Source organism: Eutrigla gurnardus (assembly GCF_963514095.1).
Source record: "Eutrigla gurnardus genome assembly, chromosome: 23".
NCBI lineage: Eukaryota > Metazoa > Chordata > Actinopteri > Perciformes > Triglidae > Eutrigla > Eutrigla gurnardus.
Genome location: NC_139934.1, coordinates 4711506 through 4737701, shown reverse-complemented (window position 1 = coordinate 4737701; position 26196 = coordinate 4711506). Strand labels below are relative to the sequence as shown.

The window sequence follows — 26196 nt, the reverse complement described above, 5'->3', positions numbered from 1 at the left end:
TAAATGCTTGGGAATAAAGTAAATATCCGGCCCAACAGAAGCGTGACACCAGCAGGATCGTTACGTAAGGCGGTTAATTTCCGAGAGATTTTTTAAGAGAGATTTGATAACTGTGACGCAGATAAAGTATTCAGAGAAATCTAAATCCAAATCTGGATTGTAGCATGTTGACGCACGACATCCCTGTGTGTTTTTTGTATTTTTGTATTTTTCCCCTATTTGAAATAGCGGCTGAGAAGCACAGTGTGGTCGTCGACGGCAACACAGACGAGCGTCTATGTATGTCACTCGGGGGAAACTATGACCCCACTTGCATAACCGCAGAGCTGCTGAGTGATGTTCTGGTTCGGAGTACAGTACAGTTCCAGCTACATGTGCCATGTGTTTTTTTCTCTCTCTCTCTCTGCCCGACGTATAAAAGAGCTCATTATGTGTCGTAGCAGAGGAAAAAATGGGATAATGAAGCTTAAAAGTGGAGGAAGTGATGTCATCAGAGGCTGACGGGAGAATAAACTTGTCTATGTTTATAGAAAATGTGTGGAAACTGGACAAAATATTGTAAAGTAACAGCAATTTTGGTGCAAGTATATTTACTATATATGCAAGGAAATAACCATCTATTTAATAATCAATCAAACTAATATTTATATGATAAATGTGCTGATTTCTAAGTGAATCTGCGCCGTTAAAATTACAATATTATCTAACAGGGGTCCTGCGTTGTCAACGGATACTGATCCACATCCAAACCAAAAATATTTCTAAAACAAGTATTTTTTTTATAGTTTATACAAAAAAACAAAAAAAAAATACAGCTGTTTAGTGAAACTAATACAAACTAGAACCTTTTGCCCACCTTTTGCCCACAAAAAATATTCAAAAAAATATATAAATTGGCGGGTCCAAGTCTACTTCTACATATTATTGTGATAATTACATAAATTTATTCTGAGGCTGTGGATTTAATTCCATGTTATTGTCTCAACAGGACACTGAGGATTCCCCCGGGGGTCATGGAGACCTCCAACCCCCTTCAGTGACCCCCTGGATGGGACTCGGAGCCAGCAGGTCCTCCTCCGGGTCCGAGACGTCCCCGTCCCCGTCCCCTCCCTCCGTGACCGCGCTTTGACTCCAGGTGAGTTTGTTTACCTGCTTGGCTCGGGTCCAGACGGGGAACGCTCGCGCGCTCCGCTCAGCTCCAACCGAAGGGGGCGGACTGTACCAATGTGAAGTGGAAGGGGAGGGGGAGCCACAAAGAAGCGAAACCCTCTCCTCTAGGTTACTCGTCAGCGCGTCGTCTGGTCCAAACCGGAGTCGCGACGAAGTGACATCCAACATCACCTCCAACTGATCCGGATTCACATTCAACTGGAAAACGGCGTGTTTATTGGCGGGTAACTTTTTCGCCACCCCTAAATTTTGATTTTTTTAAATAAAAAAACTCCATCGCTACATCGTGGCTTTTGATTGACCGCTCCATATTTTTTCGTTCCTCCTGCTGGAGAAACAAAACACGACGGGGGGAGACGGAGGAAGGAGGCTCACGGAGGTGGAGGAAGAAAAGTGAAATAACAGGAGATCAGCGGGGAGGTTGGAGAGACGAGACGCTGCAAGTGGACAACGAGACTTGCATTATTTATATACATTTTGCTTTTTTGTGAAGATTTTTTGTTATTCCCTCCATCTACTGATTTAAAAAAGGTGAGTTTATCCCCCTTTTTTTCTACCAGCATGATCGTGCTGCGGTGTTTTTGTTCTTGTTGTTGTTTCCCCTCCTGGAGAAAGTGAGGGAGTCGCCAGTCTGTCATTGTGCATTCAACGAGGAGCAAAGAACAAAAACGAGGAGGAGGAATACATGTTTGTATTGCGTCGGAATGTGCAACGTGGACTCTGTTTAGCGTTGCATTATGCAAACCGATGTCAAAGTAATCAGTGCCCCCCCCCCCCCCCCCCCTCAACACCACCCTCAACCCCCCCTCCCTCCTCCTCCCTTTATTTCCCTCCTTGACTAAATCCAGAAACATGGTGCGCAAAAAAAACACATCCAAATGTGAGTTTAACAAATAAATAGAGGAGTTAAATATAATGTTGCACGCATGGGTGCTTGATAGGGAGAGTGCGTGTTATTGACGCGCACATGTGGCATAGCCAGCGGCTCTTTGTTCCCAACACACACACACACACACACACACACACACACACACACACACACACACACGCACTCCAATAACCACCCCGGGCTTGACAGCTCAATGCCATGCCCGGGTCTCCTGCAGAAAAATATAGGGCAACAGTGACATTCGCATGAACTTGAATCATACGGGAACCTGACCCCCCCCCCATCCATCCATCCATCCAAATCGTGTCTTCCATCGTCTCTGTCCCCCACAGAGCTGCAGCAGTGATTTCATGGTGATTATCGCGATAGGACGGTTTGTTTTGGGGGGTCGCGAGGAGGAAGGGGGAGGGGGGGTGTTGTGAGGAGGAGGATGGGATGTTAATTGTGTCAATGTCAAATGGAGGTGTGTCCCTTGTGTGTGTGTGTGTGTGTGTGTGTGTGTGTGTGTGTGTGTGTGTGTGTGTGTGTGTGTGTGTGTGTGTGTGTGTGTGTGTGTGTCGTTCACTGACCTCGTGCTGGCTGGATACAATAAATATAAAACACTATAATAATTAAAAACCCTGAAAAAGATTCGGTTGGTAAATGGTGAAATATCATCCTGACACACACACACACACACACACACACACACACACACACACGCACACACACAAACCTTCCCCTGTCTACACACAGCTTTCTCACTATGCCTCGAGCTGCACGCACGCACGCGCGCGCGCCTGCACGCACTCAATCAAAGCTCGCGCGCAGATTCGTACGGTGACTCATGCCGCGTTTGGAGAGAATCGCGGCCTCGCTGTTTCTGTCTGAAGTGAAGTGGAGCCCCTGCTGTTAACGCGCGCGCGCACACGCGCACTCAGACTTGGACGCGTCCCCATCAAGTCTCGATGAAGGACGAGTGGATGCGTTTGATGCTCGCGCGCACAAGTACAGATATGCGTACAAATACAGATGCGCACAGTTTCCCCACGAGCCTGACACACGCGCGCACACACACACACACACACACACACACACACACACACACACACACACACACACACACACACAGATGCTGGTGGGTGTGGTGTTACATCTTTGTGGCTGTTTATTACAAATGAATGTTCAGTAGCACACATTGGAAACGCAGGGAAGTTAAAGGGCCAGTTCACCAAAATGCGTGTTTTTTTGGCGGTTTGAGATTCACTTAGTTCCCATATGTCAACTTTAATTTGTCAAGTTGGCATTCAGAACCAGAAGGAAGATATATATTGAGTCATATAGCAGCACAGGGAGCATCTGCAGCGTTAAAACCCCACTTGCACCTCTTATCCAATTAATAATTTAACTCTAAATGGCCACATTTACGACGGTTTAATGACTTGAAACGTTTATTTTGAGATCATTCGAACTCTTTCGCTCATTTCGTTCTTTCTTCCTCCGTCGCCTCGCTGTGTGCGAGCTGATAGCCTTGTTGGTGTGAAGACGTCTTTCTCCACTTCAAAGCCCCCCTCCATCTCCAATCTGTTCCACTGTCATGAATCTAAAACCCCCGGGGCATTTATAGAGGTCAGGAGAACAAGTTGTTCCGCTGTGCATTTTTTTTTGTATCAGTTCCCCCAGATGTTGTGTAACTCTTCATTTCAGAGATGTGTGCTCAGTGGATTACTTTTTATTGACTTATTTGTCAAACAAAAGCACCAATAAGCAATACAATAATTAATAATGCAACACACAATATCATTTTCAATACAGTAAAAGGTCAAAAGGGCGCCTGTGGCACACGATCCAATCAGCTGCCTGCATTACCCGGACCCAGGTTGTAGCGAGGACGGCGTTGCCTTGAATGGCTGTGGTGGTTTGTGGGTTGTTGACTTTTTTTTTTTTTTCTTCTTTTTCTGGAGTCGTGTCACGCGCGTCCGCCGGGAACAAAAATAAACTCTGCAGCTGGAACGGCTTCGCTGCGGTCTGAAGCTACATCCTCCCGGTCAGACTCATAATCCAAGATCAACTTGTTGACATCATTAAACCGCGGCAGACATTTCTGAACACAAACATCCAGCAGCGGACGACTTGATGATGCATTTGACTTTCACATTTACAGTATATATATATATATATATATATATATATATATATATATATATATATGTGTGGCTGTGTTTGTTAACCTCATGTTTCATTGCCTCGGCATCATTGAACCTGTTGCCATGGTTGCTATTGACCCACCTGACCTCATTACAGGCGACCCTCGTCGGGCATCGCCCGTGTTCAGTCAGATTTCCAGTGACAGTTTGACCTTTTGCTCTCCAGGCGGAGTCGACTCAAAGTCCCCACGCATTTTTCTTCACATTGTCATTGAATATTTGCTCCATCTGCCGAAGCACAAATGCACTTCCTGTGCTCTTGGTGTTGGTGTGGAGGGGAGGAGTTACTAGAGCGTATTGGGACTCTCACCTTGCCTGTTGACTCTACCAATATTAACATTTACTCCCGCGGTGTTTGCTTATCCCTCAGTGTTGACTCCAGGGAAAGACGATATGTTTGACCCGTCGGTGGTCAAGGTTTGCACATAGTGGGAGGTTTTAAAGTTTCTTTCTTTGGTGGTGGAGAATGTTCACATGTGGAGAGTTGGACAACACTTTAACTAAACAATCTGTTTTGAATGAAATAGTTTTGACTCAATTTGTCCTATGATCAATATCATCTGATGTACAGGTACTTGTGTTTTCATCTTTATTTTTATCGCAATATCGTGATATCCTGATACGTATCGTGACCAAAGTATCCTGATAGGTATCATAATGTGAGGTTCTTGCCAGTACTTACCCCTATGTGAAAGTATCGTCCGATTTCTTGACATTTAAGATGCAAGATTGGGAGCATTTCGATCGCCCCTAAACGGCTCTCAACGTGGCTCATAGCTAACGGTGCAAGCCGGCTAAACGTACAAACTATTATCTACGACTGTTAACTATAATCAGCTGAATCTGACACATGAGAACAGTAGTTAGCTAGTGGGGCATGAACATGTACTAAAAGGTGTGTCTGGCAAGGGTTTTGTCAACAAAGCAAAGAGAAGCTTGAATAACAAGACACACAGGGGGAAAGTCTCACATAGCAAATACCAGTTTTCTGCCATGTTCATGCTTTAAACATCATGTGTTGGCCCTTTAAGATTGCCAGAATAGCTGCTATGAAACAGAAGACACCAATATCACTGTCGGGAGTTAGATTAATGTTTGCGTACGCGTAAACTAGGCCAGTAAACAGCTATTTATATTTGGAGGTGGATTCAGGTCCCAGAATATCAGGGAATGAAATGCTGCTCTCATCCCGGCTGCTGCCGAAATAGTCTTTGTCCTTATGTCGAGGTGTCGATGGCGAGATGAACTCCTCACGCTAAGTGCTCGCCAGCTGTTGGGTTCACACGGACAACGGCGACGCGTCTCGGCCTGATTTTAATGTGAAGGATTGTTGTTGTGCACGGACTCCGTTGTGGTGTTTGATGGTGTTTTTCGGGTGCTGGTGTTTGTGTCGGCCGGTTCCTAATTGCCTCTTCAGTTTGAGTGTCGCTGTTCATTTACACCAGAGGAGAGCGGTTGAAGCCACTTTAATCAGTTTGCTTCTGGAAAGCAAGCATGAACGTTTCTGATTTCTGAAACAAATAAGAGAGAAGAGAATAAGAGTGTGCGTTTTTAAAGACATGTGATTAAGGATTATATATTAAATATGGATCAAAGTTATGTCAAGTTACGTGGTATAGTAGCTATAGTAACAAGTCTGACGAGCAGGAATGTTCACTAATGTGGTGAACAAACACAGGACTTTCACCCAGGAGGCCGATTCTCATGTCCAGTCGTACATTTCAACATAAGAAAGTTTGTTAAGGGCAGTTGTTGTTATGGATGTTACTTTACGTTCCATTAGGACAAGATATTTTTTTCAAACCTTAACCAAGTATTTTTGTTGCCTAAAGCTAACGAAGGTGGTTTACGAAGTTAACCATGTAGCATTGTGCGTTTCTACTAGCGTGATACGAGGCTGATAAGAAACATTTGTGGTTGAGAAATGTCGACATTCAATGTACACTGTGTTTTGCAGGAACGTACAATGCATACATTTTTCTGATGATTCGATTGTGCAAAATGCGAAAGGTGTTGTTTATCGGCCAACTATAGTTGCCTTTAGCTCGATGGGGCGCTTTTACGTCTTTCAGCATGTTGTTTTGTTTAGATCGGTAAACAAAGCGGAGCATTTAGCAGCGAATGATCCAGATACGTGTCTCAGTTGGTGGAGACCAAAGCTGAACATTGACTCTCTGATGGCAAGTGGCTAAAAAAAGTGCCTATTTTATCGTATTTAGTCTTTTATAACTCCATAGTTACACAAAGTGTTTCTGCAAACCACCTGTCCGAAATATATCTCGTAGGAATCTCATCTTTGAAGTGGAATTGATAATCACACCATTGCCAATCAGCCAATTATTAGTTCAGATGCACTTTTGCTGAATATTCTGTGTCTCGCGCTTTTGATTATTTGCTGCTTTTCTTTGTTATTTATAATAAACCGAATATCTTTTCGATTGTTAGTTGGACTAAATGTCACCTTGGTTTTAAAGAGCAATTTTATACTATTTTATAGACTAAACATTTACTGTTTAATGAGCATAAAAGTGAGTTTTAGCCCTCAAAAACAGCATGCATTGATCCCTGCTGGATTTTACTTGCACTCTCCGGTCGTATCCCGAGTGCAGCTACTGTCACTAACGTCGTCTAATGTTGCACTCGCCTCTGTTGACGGCAACAGCAACATTGATTCTTCTCTGTTGACAGTGGATTCAGCTCAGTGTGTTGAAACCCGGCGAACGTGACACCAGAGACCAAACGAGGAGCGCAGAGTAAACACTGTGATTTGTTGCTCGTTGGCAACAGAAAAACCAATTGTTTGGCCGGGAACCAAAGAGAACGCAGCTGAAATGTGTTTTACAGACTGGCATCTTTTTACTTTACTACATTTCCCAGTTTAGGAGGAAGAAAATCTGGTGCAGCATCAATAAAATGTTCACCAGAATATGACATAGATATGGACATGGAAGTTCTTTGCACGCCGGTGCAGGTTTTTTACAGCGTGAGCACAGATTTATTTTTACCGTCTGTACAGTGAAGAGGAGAACATTGGCCAACGTCGCTCCCCGCGTAGGTGCTCGAGATCAGTCTAGTCGGAATAACCCTGCCAGCGACGCCTCGGTGCATCTTCGTAGATCTGGATTGTTATCGTCTTGGCCGACTGTAGTAGATGGAGCATATTTGTCTTTGTAGAAATATTTTTTTCTGACATTCTGTGTAGGTGTACTAGAGCGTAACAGCATCTGGGTCAGAGTGTATGGATTTTATACTGTGTAGGTGTTTGAGATTAGTCTTCATACGCTAGCATCTAGAGTGTGTGTGTGTGTGTGTGTGTGCGTGTGTGTGTGTGTGTGTGTGTGTGTGTGTGTGTGCTCTCGGTGCTTTGCCCGATGGCTGGAGGCCAGATACAGATAGGCCAGGAACCACAATGGCCTGTCTGTTCCCACGAGTCCAAACAGGCCTTCACAACACCCTATTTATAGACAAACGCTCGGCCCAAACTCCATTCATATGTCTCGGGATGGATGTTCGGAGACGTATCTCATTTTTTAAATTTAATTAATTAACTACAACTCGACAAGTGTGGTGCAATTTTTTTTCTACGCTGTGATTTTAAATCGAAGTGACCTAAATGTGTCCAAATGTGCATCCAGTCTGGTGCTGTCAGAGGTTCAGTGTGTGTGTGTGTGTGTGTGTGTGTGTGTGTGTGTGTGTGTGTGTGTGTGTGTGTGTGTGTGTGTGTGTGTGTGTGTGTGTGTGTGTGTGTGTGTGTGTGTGTGTGTGTGTGTGTGTGTGTTGTTGGCGGAGCACAGTTACATAATCACAAGTGTTTGTCAATAGATCCACAGGCAGAGTTGAGCTGAGCCGGCCAGAAAATAACCTGCGAATCAGCACGTTGGCATCGGGGTGACGGTGTCGCCCCCGGCATTTTTACGAAGTGGGTCGTCTGCGGTTGTGTCACACGTCTCCGGGCAGCGGGGTTATCCGCCATGATGGACGTCCACCGCTAAATAAATAGGAAAACAGCAACACGGAATATTTGGCGAGTGGCCACATCCCTACTTCTGGTCATAATGCAAAACAGGCAAACAATAAGTACATATTTTTCTATTTTTTGGGTATTTTACAGACAAAAAACACTTCAATATGATACATTTATACATAAAAGTCAAAACCTTTGAATAAGCCCTTAAGCAAGGGCAGCAAACTGCCCAACCGCAGCTCCAGCAGACCCGCTCAGGTAAAGATTAAGCAATGGAGCTGCTGATTAGAGTATATTTGTGTGCCGTAAATACACAGGAAGTACACATAGATAGAGTTTTACTAAAGCTGAGTGTTTCTGTTGAAGAAAAGCCGTTTGTCTGCAATCAGCTCAACATCACGGGACCATTTATCTCCATCAGCTCAAAAGGCTGCCACGTATAAATGCACCCGAGCTTGAAAGTCAATTAGCCTTTTTGTACATTTGTAATCAGATGAGGTAATTAGTGTGTGTTTTTTTCGCGTCGTGCTCCACATTGATTCGCTCTCGCGGCTTTTGAGGCGCGACCGTTTCGGCCATCACGAGACGTTAAGAGGCGGCAAATTGTCATCTGGACGCTGTGTTCTTTCTGTTAGACTTCCTGGAAGTCGCCATTAAGGAATGAATGCCGTTATTGAATTTGATAACGGTTTGGTTATTGTGTGACTTCGTGCCCTTCACAAGTTTTTTAAGCGTCAATTCAAACTAGCTTCTCCTGACCGTCCAGAAGTCAATATGCAGTAACGTTAAAAAATACAAAATGTGCAAATTAGCATATTTGAAAAGCTGGAAATAGAATTTGTTTTTGGGGCAAACTTTACGGCAAAGTGTTAAAGTAATCTTAGTACTTTAGCAGCGTAGTGTACGATCAGTTTATTTGTCAGTGAATAAATGCTGCGAGACCCGAAAGACATTTAGCCCTGAAGGTAGCAACGACTTCAGCTCAGGCTCACTTAAGGTGGAGTGACATTTAAGGTGGACGCTATTCTCAATGTAGTGACGTAGATTTTTTTTTAAATCTATTTATTTATTTTGTTCTTTTCTGGTGGAAACCCAACATTGTACGATTAATTTCCTATTCTTGGAAAATATCTTGAAAATCGCAAGCTAAGCTAAGTAGCTACCACTCAGAAAGCAAAAAAGGCTATTTTTCTAAGAGTCGCAGTAATTTAATTTTGATTTTAGTTTGACTGATAAATGGAACTTGAACGATAGATTATTAAACTAAATAACAAGAAAACGACTAAAACTCAGGATGTAAAATACCGAATATACCGTACAGCCATAATGATGGTTATGAGGATGCAGTGAACCTTTTTCTCACACTCACCTCACCGACAGAGATAGAGACAGAGAGAGAGAGACTGGATGTCTGGGTGGAGGTGAGACCACGACGGAGGGAATAAAAGGCGGCCTGAGAATGAAAAGAAGCGGCGAGCTGCTGAGTGATGGAGGACGGAGGGTTCTGAGGAGACAAGAGGCCGAAGTGATCTGCTGAGAGACGAAAACAAGCTTCTCTTTCATTTGTCTTTTTTCCTTTTTTTGGGGGTGGAGAGCCGGAGCGATCCACGTACGCCCACATCCAACACCATGGGAAGCAGGAGGTTTGAACTGGCTTCCAGAGGAGAGGGGGTGTTGGCTGCTCTCTGGGTCGCCATGGCGGCTGATGTGCCTCGTTTCTCTCCAGGCGTTTGTCCAGCAGACCTAGGAGCAGACGAACCCCCCCGATGTTGCAGGGTGGATATACTTAGAAATGCACAGTGGCGGTTGTTGTTGTTGTGGAGCTTTTTAAAAAGCCACTACTCCCTCCGGGCGACAAAGTGACGTTTGTTTCTTTATCGGAGAAACCGCACTGTTTAATTTGCTTCCAAACACTTTGAATATCTCAACACACTTTCACCATCTCCTTTAAAAGGCCTCTTGACAGTCGCATGAAACTCGATCAGTTCTACTGTCTCATATGATGAGAGGCAGCCTCGCTGACCTCCGTGTGGAAACCAGGTTAACGCAGATGTAATTGAATAAGAGGCGGAAGCTGCTGCCTCAATATGCTACAGCAGAGGAAATAATACACAAATCATATATGCTGAAGGAGGTGGGGACAAATTATGGGATGGGCCACGGTTAAAAGTCATTGATAAAGCACTTCCTGGATAAATAAAGAATAAATAACCACATTATCTTTTTAAATCTTGCTCTATTTTTCACTAAACAGCTTTTTCAAGACGATATTTACGATCATTCCGATAACGAAACTTCTTGGTTGATTTACAAGAGTAAATGGTAGCGGATAGCTAGCGCTGACTAGACATCGTATAATCACACGTAGTGCTTTATTGAACAACAACATCTGTTTGCATTTTGAAAGTGACATCACGGTTCCCAGGTGTGAGACTAACGTGATTTACTAGGACACTGAACAGATCCAGGTCCTTTGAGTGTTTGTGACCTCGACACCTGGGTCTCTGTGTGTGTGTGTGTGTGTGTGTGTGTGTGTGTGTGTGTGTGTGTGTGTGTTTATTTTTTATTTTTGCAACAGGAAGTGACATGAGGGTGACTTTTAGGAGAAGGGAAAGATTATAATTAACTCTGAAGACGCACAGTGAAAGAGTTCTGACCTGTTGATCAGCAGGTAGCCCCGCCCCCTAAAGCATCCCCTGCTTTCTGGTCTGGTGGACTCTAAATGGACCATAATGTACTAAATGAACATCATGCTGGATTGAAGAAGACTTGAAACTAGAGATTGAGACCATAAACTCATGTTTACAATGTTTACTGAGATAATACATCAAGCTTTTTGACCAGAGGTGCTTCCCCCTGCTGGCCGTTAGAAAGAATGCAAGTTTAAGTAAGTGAACAGGGTTAAAGGTCACATTAGATACATGTTTCTACTCGCTCAGAGTTTACAATGTTAAAGCTTAGATTTCGTCTCAACATCCACACCTATATCCCCCCCCCCCCCCCCCCCGGGACGCCACAGGTGGAACGTTCCGACCTTAAAGCCCGGCGTTTACTCCTCTGATGTGTCTGGGTGTGTTTGTGTATCCGGGAGTCTGAGCACGCCGCTTTGTTCAGAGCTGCGAACGCTGGTGGCAGCAGAGAGAGCAAATAACAGAGGCTGCCAGCAGAACTGTTTCTTTTGTCTGGTTTTTCTTTTCACTTTGCTGTTGGGTGGAGAGAGAAAAAAAAAAAAAACAGGAACGCAAGAAATGAGACAAAGAGCTGCAGTGAGATGGAAACGGAGGAAACGCAAACCAAATGTCAGCAGTCGGATAAAAGATGGACGGAGGAGAACAGGAGATTAGAATACAAGCAGTTTATAGTAATAGTTATATCCCCTCAAACATGATAGTGGCTGACTTAAAGAATATATGTAGGAATATATTGAAGGAATATGTGATATTGTGGTATGTATTGCAAACACCTTCAGTTTTCCTGGATTGCTCTCTGGAGTCATAGTGACCTTATTGGATTTTTAAATCCAGGAATTATCATGTTACAAAGGACAGACACACAATGTTGCTATTTTTTAAATGTTTTTATAATTTATGTATGAATTAGGACAAGGATTACCTTGTTTTTCCACTGAGAAATATTTGATACATATTGTTTTTGCTGAATTAATGTTGAATTGAAGTGTTGCTTTTGCGTCCGTCCATGAAGTCGACTAAATCACATGTTATTTCTTTGCTCGAGGACATTATAGAGTGAGGAAGCCGAGGATGATGGGAAGGATTGATGAGAACGTATTGTGACTTGGTTGTGAACACACTGTGGCTGTGAAGGCGTGAAAATAAAGGAGACGCTCCGCTAACCCTCCTCAGATAAAAGCATTACAAAGCAGGTTATTTTCTCTCTCCTTCACTTCATCGTTATCGTTTGTCCCCGTCCTTCCTTCCCTCGAGTCCTTCTCAGGTCTCACATGTGTCGCCATGTTTTTACCAACTGGATCCTCAGGGGGGCGACGAAGAGAGAGGTCCGATTGCATGGAAGTCTATGAGAAAACTTGATGTATCATCAAGTCTTCTTCAATCCAGCATGATGTTCTTTTAGTACATTATGGTCCATTTAGAGTCCACCAGACCAGAAAGCAGGGGATGCTTTAGGGGGCGGGGCTTACCTGTTGATTGATAGGTCGCTTCCAGTGCTATTAGCTACTAAGAAGCAAATTTTGTTAGCAGCTTTGCAGGGAACTGCTCTCCCGGTTTTGTTCATCAGATCCACCCGTCGCTCCTCTGCAGACCAAATATGGTCACTTCCTTCCGTCTACTTCTTATTGAGTCCATCTACCGATCCACCCCTCCCCCTCTTCTCTCCTTCTCTTCTAGCACTTTATTTTTCCCGGCCCACAATCCAACTCTCTCTCTCTCTCTCTCTCTCTCTCTCTCTCTTCCAGCACTAATTACTAATTAACTTTCAGACGGTCCCACAGCTCAAACAAAGCCCCGGAGAAAAAAGAGCTGTATTCAATCGTTTGGTGTGTGTGTGTGTGTGTGTGTGTGTGTGTGTGTGTGTGTGTGTGTGTTCCCTCACAGCAGTGTCAGGTGTCTGTTAAGTTACAGGTAGATTATGATACTTTTTTTTTTTTTTTTTTTTTTTTACCTGTCCTCCAGGAGGCGTCACCATGACAACAGAAATGCAGGAGATCGCCATCACGGAGGAGAAGCCTTTACTGACGGGTCAGGCCGACGCCAAGGTCAGAGATGAGGCTACACACACACACACACACACACACACACACACACACACACACACACACACACACACACACACACACACACACACACACACTCTACTAGTTCCCATGCATGCAGATATACACGTATCCAAGCGTGTGTGCGTCTGAGCACAGCTGCAGACTGCTGACACCTGGTGGACAAACAGGGGAATACAACACAGTTTAACAAACACACACAAGTATACTTTTATATTATATGACATCCAGTGAGCTGCTCCTGTGAAGAGCTCCTCTGCTGCTTTTATCTGGATGCTTTGCTGCTAATTAGGGAGCCAGACCTCATTTAACGTAGAAGGACTAAGAAAAGAAGGAAAATCTGAGAATCATTGACATCACAGAAATGGGGCAGAACGGGATTCGGATGGTTTCGGGTTGTCCTTGTCTTCCATTAGAATGACATTTAAAGAAATGTATCATCACAAGTCTTGTTGTAACAAGCCCTTTTTATTTCTCCCAGGATGCTGAGCTGGCTGCCAGGATACTCCTGGACCAGGGACAGGTACGAGTCAGAGACACCATACAAGTCAGGAATGAAGAACATGTGATTTAAACTGATCTGAATGTCAAAACACACAGTTTAAATAAACTTCCTACTGAAGCCTTACTTAAACAAAGGACGGTTGTCCTGTCTGAGCTTTTATATCTCCAGGTGTCCTAAATCTACTGTATAGAAACTAAAAGGACTTGAAACATTTAACGTTGAGCTCATAATGACTCAAACATCTGGATCTGGTGTCTTCTATCTATTTCAGTTCTACGTTTACATAATACATACTGGAATTTTATTATTATTCCTGTTCAATTTCTTGTCCCATTGAGAAGGTTTACACTTGAATTGGGATTTCTGTTTTGTTGGGGGGAATTTATTATTTAAATAATAAATATAAACCCATAAACCTTATGAGTATGAGATCAGGACTCAATACCTGAAGGCCAGGTATCGCTGTCTTGGTGATTTTGAGTTTAAAATGAAGACACATTGCCAACTATTAAAACAAGTACAAACTTTATACAGCGTCCTTTGATAGCAAGTGATTTGTATTTGTATTTTTTTCCTTTTCAGGGGACAAAAGAAGAATGTTTGTGACTGAAGGAGTCTAGATGTTGTTTTTGGGGGTTTTCCCTTCATGTTTGTGCTTTGTGTCCCAGGAGCACAGTATCGAGACCCCCCACGGCGTTCTGCACGTGACCCTGCACGGCACGCGGACCACCCGCCGGCCCGCCATCCTCACCTTCCACGACGTGGGTCTGGACAGTGAGTATCCCTCTCTCTCTCTCTCTCTCTGCCTTTGTTTTTTTGCTGAGTCATGTCTCATGGATTCCTCTCCGGCAGGTAAGAGCTGCTTCTCCCCGTTGTTCAAGTTCGAGGAGATGCAGGAGATCGTGAAGAACTTCACCCTGATCCACATCGACGCCCCGGGTCAGGAGGAGGGGGCCGCCGCCTACCCGGCCGGGTAAGCCCCTCCCCCTCCCTCCCTCCCTCCCCCTCTCTCTCCCCCGTCGGCCTGCAGTAACCCTGTTTCCTTTTCTTTTAAAGTAAAATTCTCAGAAACGGAAACGATCTTCTGCAGAGGCTTAAACCTAATCTCCTCCAAAAATACTTCCCATCTCTCACATCTCCCTCTCCAATACGCTCGTCAGAGGTTTAAAGAAAATCTCTCTTTACGCACTTCATACCCTCCTCCCCCCTCCCCTCCCCCATCCTGCACATCTCCATCACTTCCCGTCCTTGCGTGATTATTTTACAGCCTCGGGAGGATTTCGATTTGTTTTTTTGACCCTTCTCTCCCACTGCTGATTCTGGAAATTTCAGCTTTATTCCCTTTATTCTGAAATCTCTGGGGATAAAAGACGCTTTGTAAAGTAAACAGTCATTTCCAGTCATTTCAGGTTTTTTTTGTTTTGTTGCTGAGACAGCAAAGAGTGCGGTGTATATATTTAAAATAAAAAATGTGATGTTTTCATATAATCATTGGTAGTTACCAGTATCCGTCCATGGACACCGTAGCAGAGATGATCCCCTCTGTCCTGCAGTTCTTCAAGTGAGTTAACCATTTATGTTGAAGTGAAAATAACAAGTTAAATAACATTTAAACACGTGAACAGATGTGTTATTAACCTGTTCCGTCCGCCAGCTTCCGTACTGTGATCGGAGTGGGAGTGGGGGTGGGAGCGTACATCCTCTCCAAGTTTGCGGTGAGTGTTTTTTTTTTTAATCTCTCGTGTTCTGACAGCAGCTTATTATTATACGACATCTTGTTTTAATTATCAGAGAGCAGCGAAACACGACAGTTGCTGTAGCAGCTATTTTGTGGGGGAAAGAAAATACATTTATTGTTAAATAGGACTTAATCATGAGCATCTTTTTGACGACTTAATTAATCTGTAAACATTCTTGTGATGTTTTGCTTGTCATCTTATCCATCTTTCTTCCCCCCGTCAGCTTGCAAACCCAGATTCGGTGGAAGGTCTGGTTCTGGTGAACATCGACACAAACGCCCGAGGATGGATAGACTGGGCTGCCCAGAAGGTTGGTCTCCACATTTTAGTATTTGTTTAATTCAAATTGTTATTGAAATCGTATAGTAGTATATTATACAGCACAACATTTGTACATCATTTTCTTTTTCTTAAAAAAAAAATTAAATAAAAATAAAAAATAAATGAAAGAAATTAAATAAAATTTAAATAAAATAAATAAAATATATCACTGATTCTTGAGATAAGGGACAAAACATGTCCCACATCAAAATGTTGCAATTTGTCTTAAAAAACAATAAAATATTTATTTTAAAAAGTAATAAAAAAAATACCAAAATGTATATATACATTTTGGTATTTTTTTTTAATTAAATGTTTTATTGAAATTGAAATTGGAGTACATTATACTGCACAACATTTATACATCATTTTCTTTTTCTTAAAAAATAAATTAAATAAAAAATAAATTAAAAAAATTAAATAAAATTTAAATAAATAAAAATAAAATATACCGGTATACATTTTGGTATTTTTTTAATTAAAATTTGTATTGAAATCTAAAATGGAGGACATTATACAGCACAACATTTATACATCATTTTCTTTTTCTTAAAAAAATAAATTAATTAAAAATTAAAATTAAATAGAATATTAAAAATATATACATATATAAAATATATACATTTTGGTATTGTAATCAAGTTGCTCCTCACCCGACTCCTCCATCAATTTAAGTTTAGAGTAGCATTGGTTACTGTTCCTCGTATTAAACGATCTCATTGGTTCGTCTCCAGCTCATCTCAGTGACGTCCTCCCTCACAGAGCAGATCCTCTCCCACCTCTTCAGTCAGGTAACAATATGTTTATTCAACAAAAAAATACCTGAATCTATGGCTTATTTAATTTTTGCCTCATTTTGTGGTTTTGTGTTGGGTCTCGTTCCCTTGCAGGAGGAGCTGTCGTCTAACACAGATCTGGTGCAGTCGCACCGAGAGCGCATCTCCAAAGCCTCCAACATCGCCAACATAGAGCTCTTCTGGAAGACTTACAACAGGTGAACGCTCCTGCCGACATCACAAACACACAAACGTAGTCCGCAACAGGTGACACATGACATAATCCTCTTTTTCCCCTCCAGTCGCAGAGACTTGAACATCGACCGCAGCAGCACCTTCAAGTAAACCCCCTCTCAACTTTTATCTTTATTTCTTTAACTTTAAAAAAAAATACAAACCTGTCAATCGCTCTTCTAATGTTTATTTCTGTCCACATCAGGTGTCCAGTGATGTTGGTGGTGGGCGATCAGGCTCCTTATGAGGATGCTGCCGTAAGTGTTTAGGTCTTAAATTAGTCTAAAATGTCTCCTAATGGACAAAGAAGTCTTTAAGTTTTTCCCACTTTGACCACTAGGTGGAGTGCAACAGCAAAATGGACCCAACAACGACTTCATTTCTAAAAGTAACTCACCTTCAAGTCTTTTGATTCATCTGTTTTTTTCTTACTTCTCATCGTTCTTACACACTTCTTCTCTCGGTCGTCCACAGATGGCGGATGCTGGCGGTCTCCCTCAGCTCACCCAGGTGACCACGCTTTATTCGCTTTATCCAGCAAGACACACACAAATTTAAACAATTTCACTGCGATTAAATTGCAACAAAAGGATGCCGGAATGGCGACATCATGATGTTGATTTTAAAAAGTCAGAAGTCGTGCTTTGTTAGGTCTGTCTGCAAGATGACAAGCAAACAACATTTAAAATGCTCGTTTTCTGAATGGACTTCGGTTCGATCTGAGGTAGGCCTTAAAATGATGTCATCTGGAAGCAGAGGTGCAACTACCCAGTGTCAGAGGGGTATGCAGCAAAAAATAATAATAAAAAAAATAATAATTAAATTAAATACATAAAAAAATATATATACATTTTTTGTCAGTTTTATATTTTAATATCTAAAGAAAAACATCATACTCATAAAGACATTATCTGATTCCAATATACTAATGATTGCGGATTTGTTTGAAGAAATAAAACCAGGCAATAAGGGTTTGGCTAAAGTCTGGGATTAGGGTTAGGATTAGGATTAGGGTTAAGATTAGTGGGTTAGGGTTGGAGTTGGGGTTTGTTAATTCAGGATATGGTTTCTTTGCCCTAGCCTATTTATCTGGTGGTGGTAGAAGTAAAAAAATAAATATAAAATAATAATACACATTTTTAAATAAATTAAATACATACAATAAATACAATAAATACATTTAGCCAGGTTTGGCTAAGGTTTAGGTTTAGGATTAGGGTTGGGGTTAGTTGTTTTTTGTGGATTTTTCAGATGAGAAAAAAAGAGAGAGTCAAAACAATCCAAAAAGCAGAAATTCTGGGAGTTGTAGTCCTAAGTGATTGTAGCCAAATTGGACTAATTAGTCCCACGATAATAATTTGTAATTTAACTATTTCCTCTTTGTGTTCTCAGCCTGCTAAACTGACTGAGGCGTTCAAGTATTTCATCCAGGGAATGGGCTACAGTAAGTCGACTTCTCATGCATCAACAATAATAAAAATGTAGATCCTTTTAATGTTTTTACTGATTTCTAATTTTTACGATCTCCTTCTCCCCGCTTCGTCCTCTCTGCAGTGGCGTCCTCTTGCATGACCCGCCTGTCGCGCTCCCGCACCACCTCCCTCTCCTCCTCCTACTCCATGGACGGGTCGCGCTCTCGCTCCCGCACGCTGTCGCAGGGCTCGCAGGGCGGCCAGATGCCGCCCAGCCCCTCCCAAACCATGGAGGTGTCTTGCTGAAGGGAAGAAGAAAGAAATAAGATAGCCAGAGAGCGTGAGTGAGAGCGAGGACGAAAAATAAAGAAGGAAGGGAAAGATGAAGTGTGATGATTATGAAGGAAATGAGACGAATGGGTTACTTATTTGTCACTAATAAAACTCCCATCATTCCCCCCCAACATGAGCAGAATAGGACGGGAGGGAGGGAGATGTATATAAGCCTTCCAGCTGAAGAACGAATATATAGACAAGAAGAGATTAACAGGCGGGGGAGGAATGGCCGCCAGTCCTCCCTCCCTCCCTCCCTCTCTATTGGAGCCTCTGTCAGCCAATAGCGCCCTTTAATTTAGAGGCCCATAGAGACCACACACCTCGCATTAACCAATAGTAATAATCTGTTATTGTTGTTGATGCTGAAGATTATGTTGTTGATGATGATAATGTAAAAAAAAAAAAACACTTTCTCTCTTTATTACACAATGAGTTTAAACCGATAGATTAAAAAAAGAAGAAAAAACAACCTACTATAGCAGAGATACTTATAGCAACGTGTGTCTACTACTTTTTAAACTAGTTTTTAATTGTGAATTTTTTCTTTAATCAGATTTTTTTTTATTCTCTCATTCGTAAAACCTGCCTCGGCCCGGAGCCGCTGATTGGTCGGCACAGTCATGCAGAGGCAGCCAGTGAGAGGCATTTTAGTGACTACTTCCTCCTCGGTGTCGCTAGGTCGTTTATTGTCTTCCATCCGCCCCAACCGTCTCTTACATGTTTGTTTTCCCCTATTGGAGGTAGGTAGGAAGCTTTTTTTTTAATGTTTTCTAGACTTGGAAGTTGCATGCCTGGAATCAGCCCTTTTGGATAATTTTTCTTTTATATTCTGCAAAGTTGTGGGATTTTTTATTTTTTTTTGGTATGTGTATGTTTCCTTAAGCATAGATGAGACCGAGGGGGGTTAGCTTAAGCTATCGCTAACACCAATCGCACGCTAAATTAGCGCTTCCAATACAGCTGGCGGCACCAACACCAACTAGCATGGATATTGCATTTCGGCGTTGGCGCGTCGCCAGAAGGGATCACTGTGTTTCTCATCTGGGTTGTAATCTCTTAGCCTTGCCCGTGCATGGATACCTCCTGACAAACCCAGCTAGCATACTTGAGTTTCTGTGCGATTTGAGGGTCAAGAGAAGTGTTGTGATTGTTGCGTGTGTGTGTGAGTCCGAAGAAGCGCTCGTATCCCGTAAAGCACAATCAGCGGTCAAAGGTCACCACGGTTCCGTGGGAAAGGTTTGCTAATTTGGATTCAAGACCAACGAAGCCCCCTTGTGACTTACCGATGACAATGTACCAGCCCCTTCACTGCCAACGCACAAAAAAAACATTGTATGTACAGTAAATGATCGGCCGATATCTGCGCCTCGAAACGACCAATCAGAAGCCTCAAAAAACGAGGGCATGAGGTCACACTTAATCCAAATTGGACACAAAGCTAACCACTGCCCTACGACGCGTAGCCATTTTACTTTTAAAAAAGGAAACGCATTTGTAAGTGTTTTTTTTTTTTTTTTTAATCTGTATAATTTTATGAGTTAGTTGGAGGTCGCCGTTCCGGTGGTCCTTCCCCCGTAACCTGTTTAATGAAGGGCGGACAGATGATGACGACGGTGGCGAGAAAGTCGGAGATACTTGGGAGATGTTGACGGCGGCAGGGGCGACAGTATTTTTTACGTCGCTTCTCACGTAAAACAGAACTAGCCTTTTGAAAACGCTCAGAAAGTCAGCATTTAAGAAGGCAAATTTTGCTATTTAGATTTGTGCGAGACGTGAAATCCACCTGAGGGTTTGCCGCCATGTTTTAGGCACTTTAGTCCCGGACTTGGATTAAAAACTCAAGCAATAGCGCATCTACCAAATAAGGGATAATGGGTGGAGCTGAGAAACGGAGATAGCCAAATAAGGGAAAAGGTTTAATTACTTATTTGTGGAGAGTTGAGCAGGGCTGTGTGATTGTAAATGCTTGTCCATGATGTCTTTTGTCTCTTAATTTTTACTTCAATCATACTTGCCCCCCTCTATTTTGGGATTTTCTTCCATTTTTTCATTTTGTTTTTCTTTTTATCTTTCTGAAGTGTTAGTTTACCGTCCCGATGTGCTCACAAGTTAACCGTGTGATAGTTCTTGTGTAACTTTTTTAGCATTAGAGCTGATAAGGGAGAATAATATGATTAACAATTAAAATAATAATAATAAAAAAAAGATTAAAGGTAAAGAGATACAAATGAGTTTTTGCTTGTGTGGCTAATTTCTCTGTGTAACACAATGAACATCCTAAAAAAAAAAGCAAACTTAAATATTAATAAAAGCTTAAGAAGAAATCTCCTGTGTCCTGTCTTCATTTGCAAAAAATGTTGACTTTTTTGTTTGCCATTTGCTCAGGTAAAAGTTCACATGGGATTTTGCGTTTGTACTGATCAAACCTGCAATATGGCTTGTGGCCATTGGCGGCAGCACTGAGCGCATTTCAACTGAGTAGCACAAGTGCTAATTACCCTGAGGCTACAGCACTGTGGGTTGACAAAATGCGCTGCTAACGAGCTAACGCTACTTTTATTTTGAATTCCACCTTTTGTTGAACTAGCTGCCCCAGACAACCTCACTATAACGGACTATTTGAACAAATGACACTTTCATGACTCCAGTCTCCACTTCAATACCACATTATGCCACACGGTGGCACTGTAATCAATGCACTGATTCTATTGAGCCCTCGTTCGGCCTTCATGCTGCAGTGTCTATTTGAACAACAAGCATGAATGTTTCATTACACCTCAAATACAAACAAACAAAGTTTACCTTCGAATCATACGAGTTCTTTATTACACTTTTTTTTTTTATGATACCACATGTAAATCCAGCGCAGTGATGCATATTTTAAATGACAATAATCATCTTTTCAAATGAGAGCTTGACTTGTATTATACAGAATCAAAATAAATTTAAATTGTAATAAAACACATTTATTTTGTAGCTTTCCAAAAATATAAGCCTTCAGTGAAAAACTTTCTTCGTCAGATGTATGTTTCAAAAAAGTATATATATACAGTATATATATATATATATATATATATATATATATATATATATATATATATATATATATATATATATATATATATATATATATGTGTGTGTGTGTGTGTGTGTGTGTGTGTGTGTATACATACAAATAAACCTTTAAAATTGCACAATATATTTGTTAAAGTACAATAAAAAGTACATTGATTATTAGTTGTTCAATTGAACTGACAATAGACAAATACATCATGTTATACTTATATGTATGTCATATGTATATTGTGTACCCTAACACTGGTGAAATGGTAAAATCACCTGAAACTTGTTCTACCTCTGACTTGTATGTTTTAGGTTCTGTCAGTATCAGGGGGCAACCTATGGTTCTAAAGAGTGCAGTTAATGCTGTGCCTCAACCTTGCATTCTCTCTACTGGCCATAAGGGGGTGACTCCTCTTGCCAAAAAAAAAAAAAAAAAGTCAGCTTGAATAGAATTCCTTGTGGTTGACAGGACGCTGCTACAGCCTTGTCCAGTTTGGGATTGCTCCGTGTTTTCGTCTTACTTTAACCCTTTCACAGCAGGTTTAGTTCACGAAAGCTGAAACCTTTCTGGTCTGCTAAAAATGTCTTATTTACGTAGTTGCACTTAGCTCCGCCCTCTGTGTCACTTCTTAAAAAAAACAAGATTGCTTAAGTACTGATGCCATCCATCTTATGAAAAACTTATAGCTTCATAGCCCTACGTATCCTTGAGAGAAAGCTGAACTGTATGTCCAAGGTATAGAAATGTGTCAGACCCAGAGATTTAAGAAACCTCAGTTCATTGACAACATCGGGCAGATAACGGATGGCGACCAGGAACTCTGTCAGAAGTTCTCTGTAGCTGGTTGGAGAATTTGCAAGGTTCAAGGCCTGAAAACATTCTCCTGGAGCCAGGAGGTAGACTGACATCTCCTTCACTATTACAGTCCCATTCAAATCTCTGGCCTGTTCAACCTTCTTTATGGCCTCACCAATCTTCTCTTTGAAACACAGAAACATATCAAGTCTGGTCTTCATGTGTCTGTCAAATCCTGTGACTTGCTCACCGTGGAGGTCCTTGACTTGTGTGGCGTATCGTTGAGTGGCTTCAATCTGTTCACAGTAGAACTCAACAGATCTCAGTGCATTTTGTAAATCTCCCAGAACTTCATTAATGCAGTGTAGATCCTGATACTTGCCTTGCTTGGTTAGAGATGCAAAAGCACGGTTGTAATATGCAATTGCTGCCCAACAGTGGTCCTCCTCTATGGCCTTAGTGTACATCTTGATACTGTTTGCAAGTTGTCCCTTTTTGCGAAGGTCATTGCCGAATGCAGTGTAGTGGTGCAGGTTTGATGAGGGTGATTCTCTCTGTCTGAGTTTTTGCATGGCTGTTTCCAGGTCTTCATGTAGTTTGCATTTTAAGTCTGTGATAGAATCCGTCTCATTGAAGTTTGTGATTAGCCACATACCCCAAAATTCATTCAGTGCAGACAAATCCGAATCTTCTGGCTTGTTGTTACTGCTTCTGTACAATTCATCCAGTGTGTGCAGATACTGATCGAAGAGCTCTTCCTTCTCCTTTATCTTTGGGATATCGCTCTCCAAGTAGCTAGCTAGTTCTTTAGCCGCTAAGTCATCTCTGACCTTTTTAACTGTCTTCATCCCCAAATTGGAGTTTGCAGTCAAACTCTCTGACAGCGTTGAAGACATTCTGTCGGATTGCTCATGGCCGTGGCCTTTTTGATAAGACCTCAATTGGATCGCAAAAAAAAGTGGAAGGAAATTAATCATATTCATGACTGAAGACTGAAGATTGCCCATTAAAGCCATCATTTTGAGGGGTTCTGACAGATGGTTGGCACAGACGATGAGTTGAGCAGATCCACGAGATCCTTGTCTAGCAGTGCGGCCGAATGCCTGTGCCTCCACACGGGCATTCTTCGGCAGGAAGGTCTGCACAACGAACAAACCTCCAGCTGACTTTACCTGGTCAGATACCTTAAGGTCCATCCCACGACCTGCAAGGTTTGTTGCTATAATGACCTCTCCTGCTTCAAGCTTCTTGGCAAAGATCGCAGTATTGTCCATGTTGTTGCTTATGTAAAGCTGTTTCTTCTGGACTTTCTCTCCTAGAGCCTGGTGCAGAACTTTTGCTCGCTGGATAGTCTCACAGATGACCAACACGGCTCGTCCATCCCTATAAGGAGTAAAGTTGGTTTGGGCGGTGATGGCGTCACAAGTTGTCTCAATCCATTCATCTTCATTAATTGTGATCACTCCTTCAACCTCAAAAAGCTTTCTGCGTTTGAACGAAGGTATCTGACAGGTCATGATATCTCCATAGACTTTCTGCAAAGTCTCCGTCTCTGCTTGTTGGCCAAGAGTCCCAGAGATTCCATATATCTGACTTCCATACTTTTGCAGCAAGCCAACATAAGACATATAGTTTGTGATGGCTGTCATGTCACTCAGCTTGGACCCATGTTTCATTTCAATAAACTGGTGGAGCCCATCTGACCATTTCGTATTGTTTTCAACAACACCTGTGCAGCTGAAGTCAACAGGCACTATCCCGTGTGTCTCGAGGACATACTGGTGATCATTTGTCATGGTTTTTGCCACGAATGCATTTTGAATCCAGACCTTTAGTTGGGAGTCGACCAAATGTGAAAGGAAGCCCGGGATGTAGCAGGTGAGTCCATCTTTGCTGAGTTCACAAGGCGTAAATTGCAGAGCGTGTTTTATTTCTGCCTCCGCGCCTCCGAGCACACTCTCTGTATCAGGATACATGTACTGACAGAAGCCCCCGTTGATTAACAGCAACGGGACCCTTCGCTGATTGGCTGTTTCTTTTCGGGGCCTTTTGTTCAGTTCTTCTACCGATCCACCATTGATGCAGTGCAGGGCAAACTGGCAACATGGGAATCTTTTCTCTGCCGTCTTAAAGAACTTTGCCAACTGGTTTGCCGTAACATTTTTTGTTTTTTCAGTTAAAAGGTTCAGGTTCTTTCTCAGGTCCTTGACTGAACCTTTTGCCAGTATACCTGCGTCCTCCGCCATTTGCAGGATGGTGAACTGGTCAACGTCTTTGCGCTTTGTTATTTTATTAAGCACGACTTGATGGAAGGGGTGTTGTTGCCCCACAATCGTCTCTGTCCCAATCTTTCTGCATTGATTCACAGTGGTCCATATCAATGCCAGGAGTGGATTGAGGTGTTGCAAAGCCGGCATGTCGCAACTTAGATAGACAGTATGAAGACCCTTATCCAGCATCAAGGAATCTACTTCATCCACGATTGCACACTTGAATGCTCTTTGCCCAAATATGTCCTTCCTATAGAAGCGCTGCTTAAGCCAGTCGGCAGCGAAGTCATGTACAGTACCGTAAACAACCTGACATTCGTGGCACCGTTTCAATTCCTCGTCTGGTTTGTCTATGTTGCTGTCTACGCTGATCTTCAAAGTGCCATAAAAGCCTCGCCACTCATCCAAATCTCTTTTTGCGAGAACCGATGAGCTGGACATGACGTCTACCTTTTCTCCTCTCATGGCTCGAAAGGCGGCAAACATTGCCACGATACAGGACTTCCCCTCTCCGGTGCCGACCTGAATTAAGCGCCCCGTTTTGGAAAGAGCCATAATGCACAAGCTCACCATCTGCGTCAGTCGTGGCATGAAGTGAGGTTTTTTCGCTGCGAGACAGATCTTCAGCAAAACTTCCTTCAAGTCACTCAACTGTGCTGCGTCACTGTGCAAAGTAGGATCTTTAACAAGTGGTGCGACTGATGACACAATGTCTCTCACCTCGGCTAAAAGGCTTTCGTCTATTTGATTTAACTTTTGCTGACGAATTTCTTCGAGAATCTCGTCCAGTTGCTTTTCTTTGTCATCTGCCAAACGCTTCTCGAGGTCTTCGTCCGTTACAGCCTCGTCTCGGACCAGCTCGACGAGCGTCTTTTTGTTTTGACTCCTCCAACCGGGAGTGATGTAATTAATCTCCACGCGGTGCAACATTTTCATCATCCATGACAAGAGATATGATCTGTCTTTTGCCGTCGAGTCAAATCGCTTCAGGAGAGCATTGAACAGGCCAGTGGCTTCCGCTGGGCTCCAGTGGATGTTTGTTACCAAACCCTGCAGCTTCTGGTGGATGTCGTTTGGAGACATGCCACTTAGAGAAGGGTAAGTTCTGAGTCTGTTGAAAAAGTATTCCACATCGCTATCCTCGTCAGATTCAGCCATCTTGTGGGGAAAAACTCAAATCTGGTAAAAAAAAAAATAAATAATAATAATTGGTTTAGAGAATTCTTTCTTGAAAATAAGACACAATTTCCACACTCTTTAACAGCTGCTGTTCACTAATATTGTGATAATATAAATTAACATTTGTTACTCGTTACAGTTTACACAACAATTTAACAATAATTAGCAGTTGTCATTCTGTTTGCTGTACAGTGTTATTACTCTGACAATCGTAAATGAACAAAACATGCATCGAAACAAAGGCATCATGAGCCTCCATTGTTTTGCTTGTTATTAATGCTTCATTAATGCGTATTATTGCGGTTATGGTCTCACCTGGTAAGAAGATGAAAAAGGGTGAGGAGGGATGTGTGTCTTCAGAGGTATGAATTTTTCTTTTGAATGTTCTTATTTAGTATCTCTTTTGTGGCTCCACCCCGAGGGAATGTCCCGCCATCCTTTCGGTTTGTGCGTTGGACTTCTTAGAAATGAAGTAGTTTACTGTACTTGCAGATAACAATCAAATGTGAAGCCAAATATTGAGACTATACAGACACTCCACCTGAGGTTGGGATGGGGGCACGGCCGCCAGAAATAGAAATGCCACACCATGTTTTGGTTAAA

General features: G+C 42.4%; 2 protein-coding genes across 5 annotated transcripts; one reads left to right on the top strand and one right to left on the bottom strand.

Annotated features, from left to right (window-relative positions):
- Positions 1 to 1563: 1563 nt before the first annotated feature.
- ndrg2 (NDRG family member 2) lies at positions 1564 to 20600 on the top strand. 3 transcript variants are annotated; one of them, XM_084002558.1, is made up of 16 exons: positions 1564 to 1701; positions 12862 to 12944; positions 13444 to 13485; positions 14136 to 14241; positions 14320 to 14440; positions 14966 to 15028; positions 15122 to 15182; positions 15430 to 15516; positions 16262 to 16318; positions 16418 to 16521; positions 16606 to 16644; positions 16743 to 16794; positions 16878 to 16925; positions 17012 to 17047; positions 17930 to 17981; positions 18092 to 20600. In XM_084002558.1, exons 2-16 carry the CDS (start codon positions 12873 to 12875, stop codon positions 18253 to 18255), a joined length of 1104 nt encoding a protein of 367 aa, XP_083858684.1. In that variant the 5' UTR covers positions 1564 to 1701; positions 12862 to 12872; the 3' UTR covers positions 18256 to 20600. The 3 variants fall into 3 exon arrangements, with proteins under 3 accessions (XP_083858684.1, XP_083858683.1, XP_083858685.1); XM_084002557.1 differs by having other exon boundaries at positions 1570 to 1701; positions 12865 to 12944; XM_084002559.1 differs by lacking the exon at positions 1564 to 1701 and adding an exon at positions 12706 to 12725.
- Positions 20601 to 21434: 834 nt separating this feature from the next.
- On the bottom strand, positions 21435 to 25952 carry LOC311008699 (uncharacterized protein). 2 transcript variants are annotated; one of them, XR_014596550.1, is made up of 3 exons: positions 25909 to 25952; positions 21870 to 25593; positions 21435 to 21824 (listed from the first exon to the last, which is right to left on the bottom strand). XR_014596550.1 is itself a non-coding variant. In XM_084002522.1 (2 exons), the coding sequence occupies exon 2, from the start codon at positions 25570 to 25572 to the stop codon at positions 22030 to 22032; it is 3543 nt and encodes a 1180-aa protein (XP_083858648.1). In that variant the 5' UTR covers positions 25573 to 25593; positions 25909 to 25952; the 3' UTR covers positions 21435 to 22029. The 2 variants fall into 2 exon arrangements, 1 of the variants encoding a protein (XP_083858648.1); XM_084002522.1 differs by having other exon boundaries at positions 21435 to 25593.
- Between the last annotated feature and the right edge of the window lie 244 nt (positions 25953 to 26196).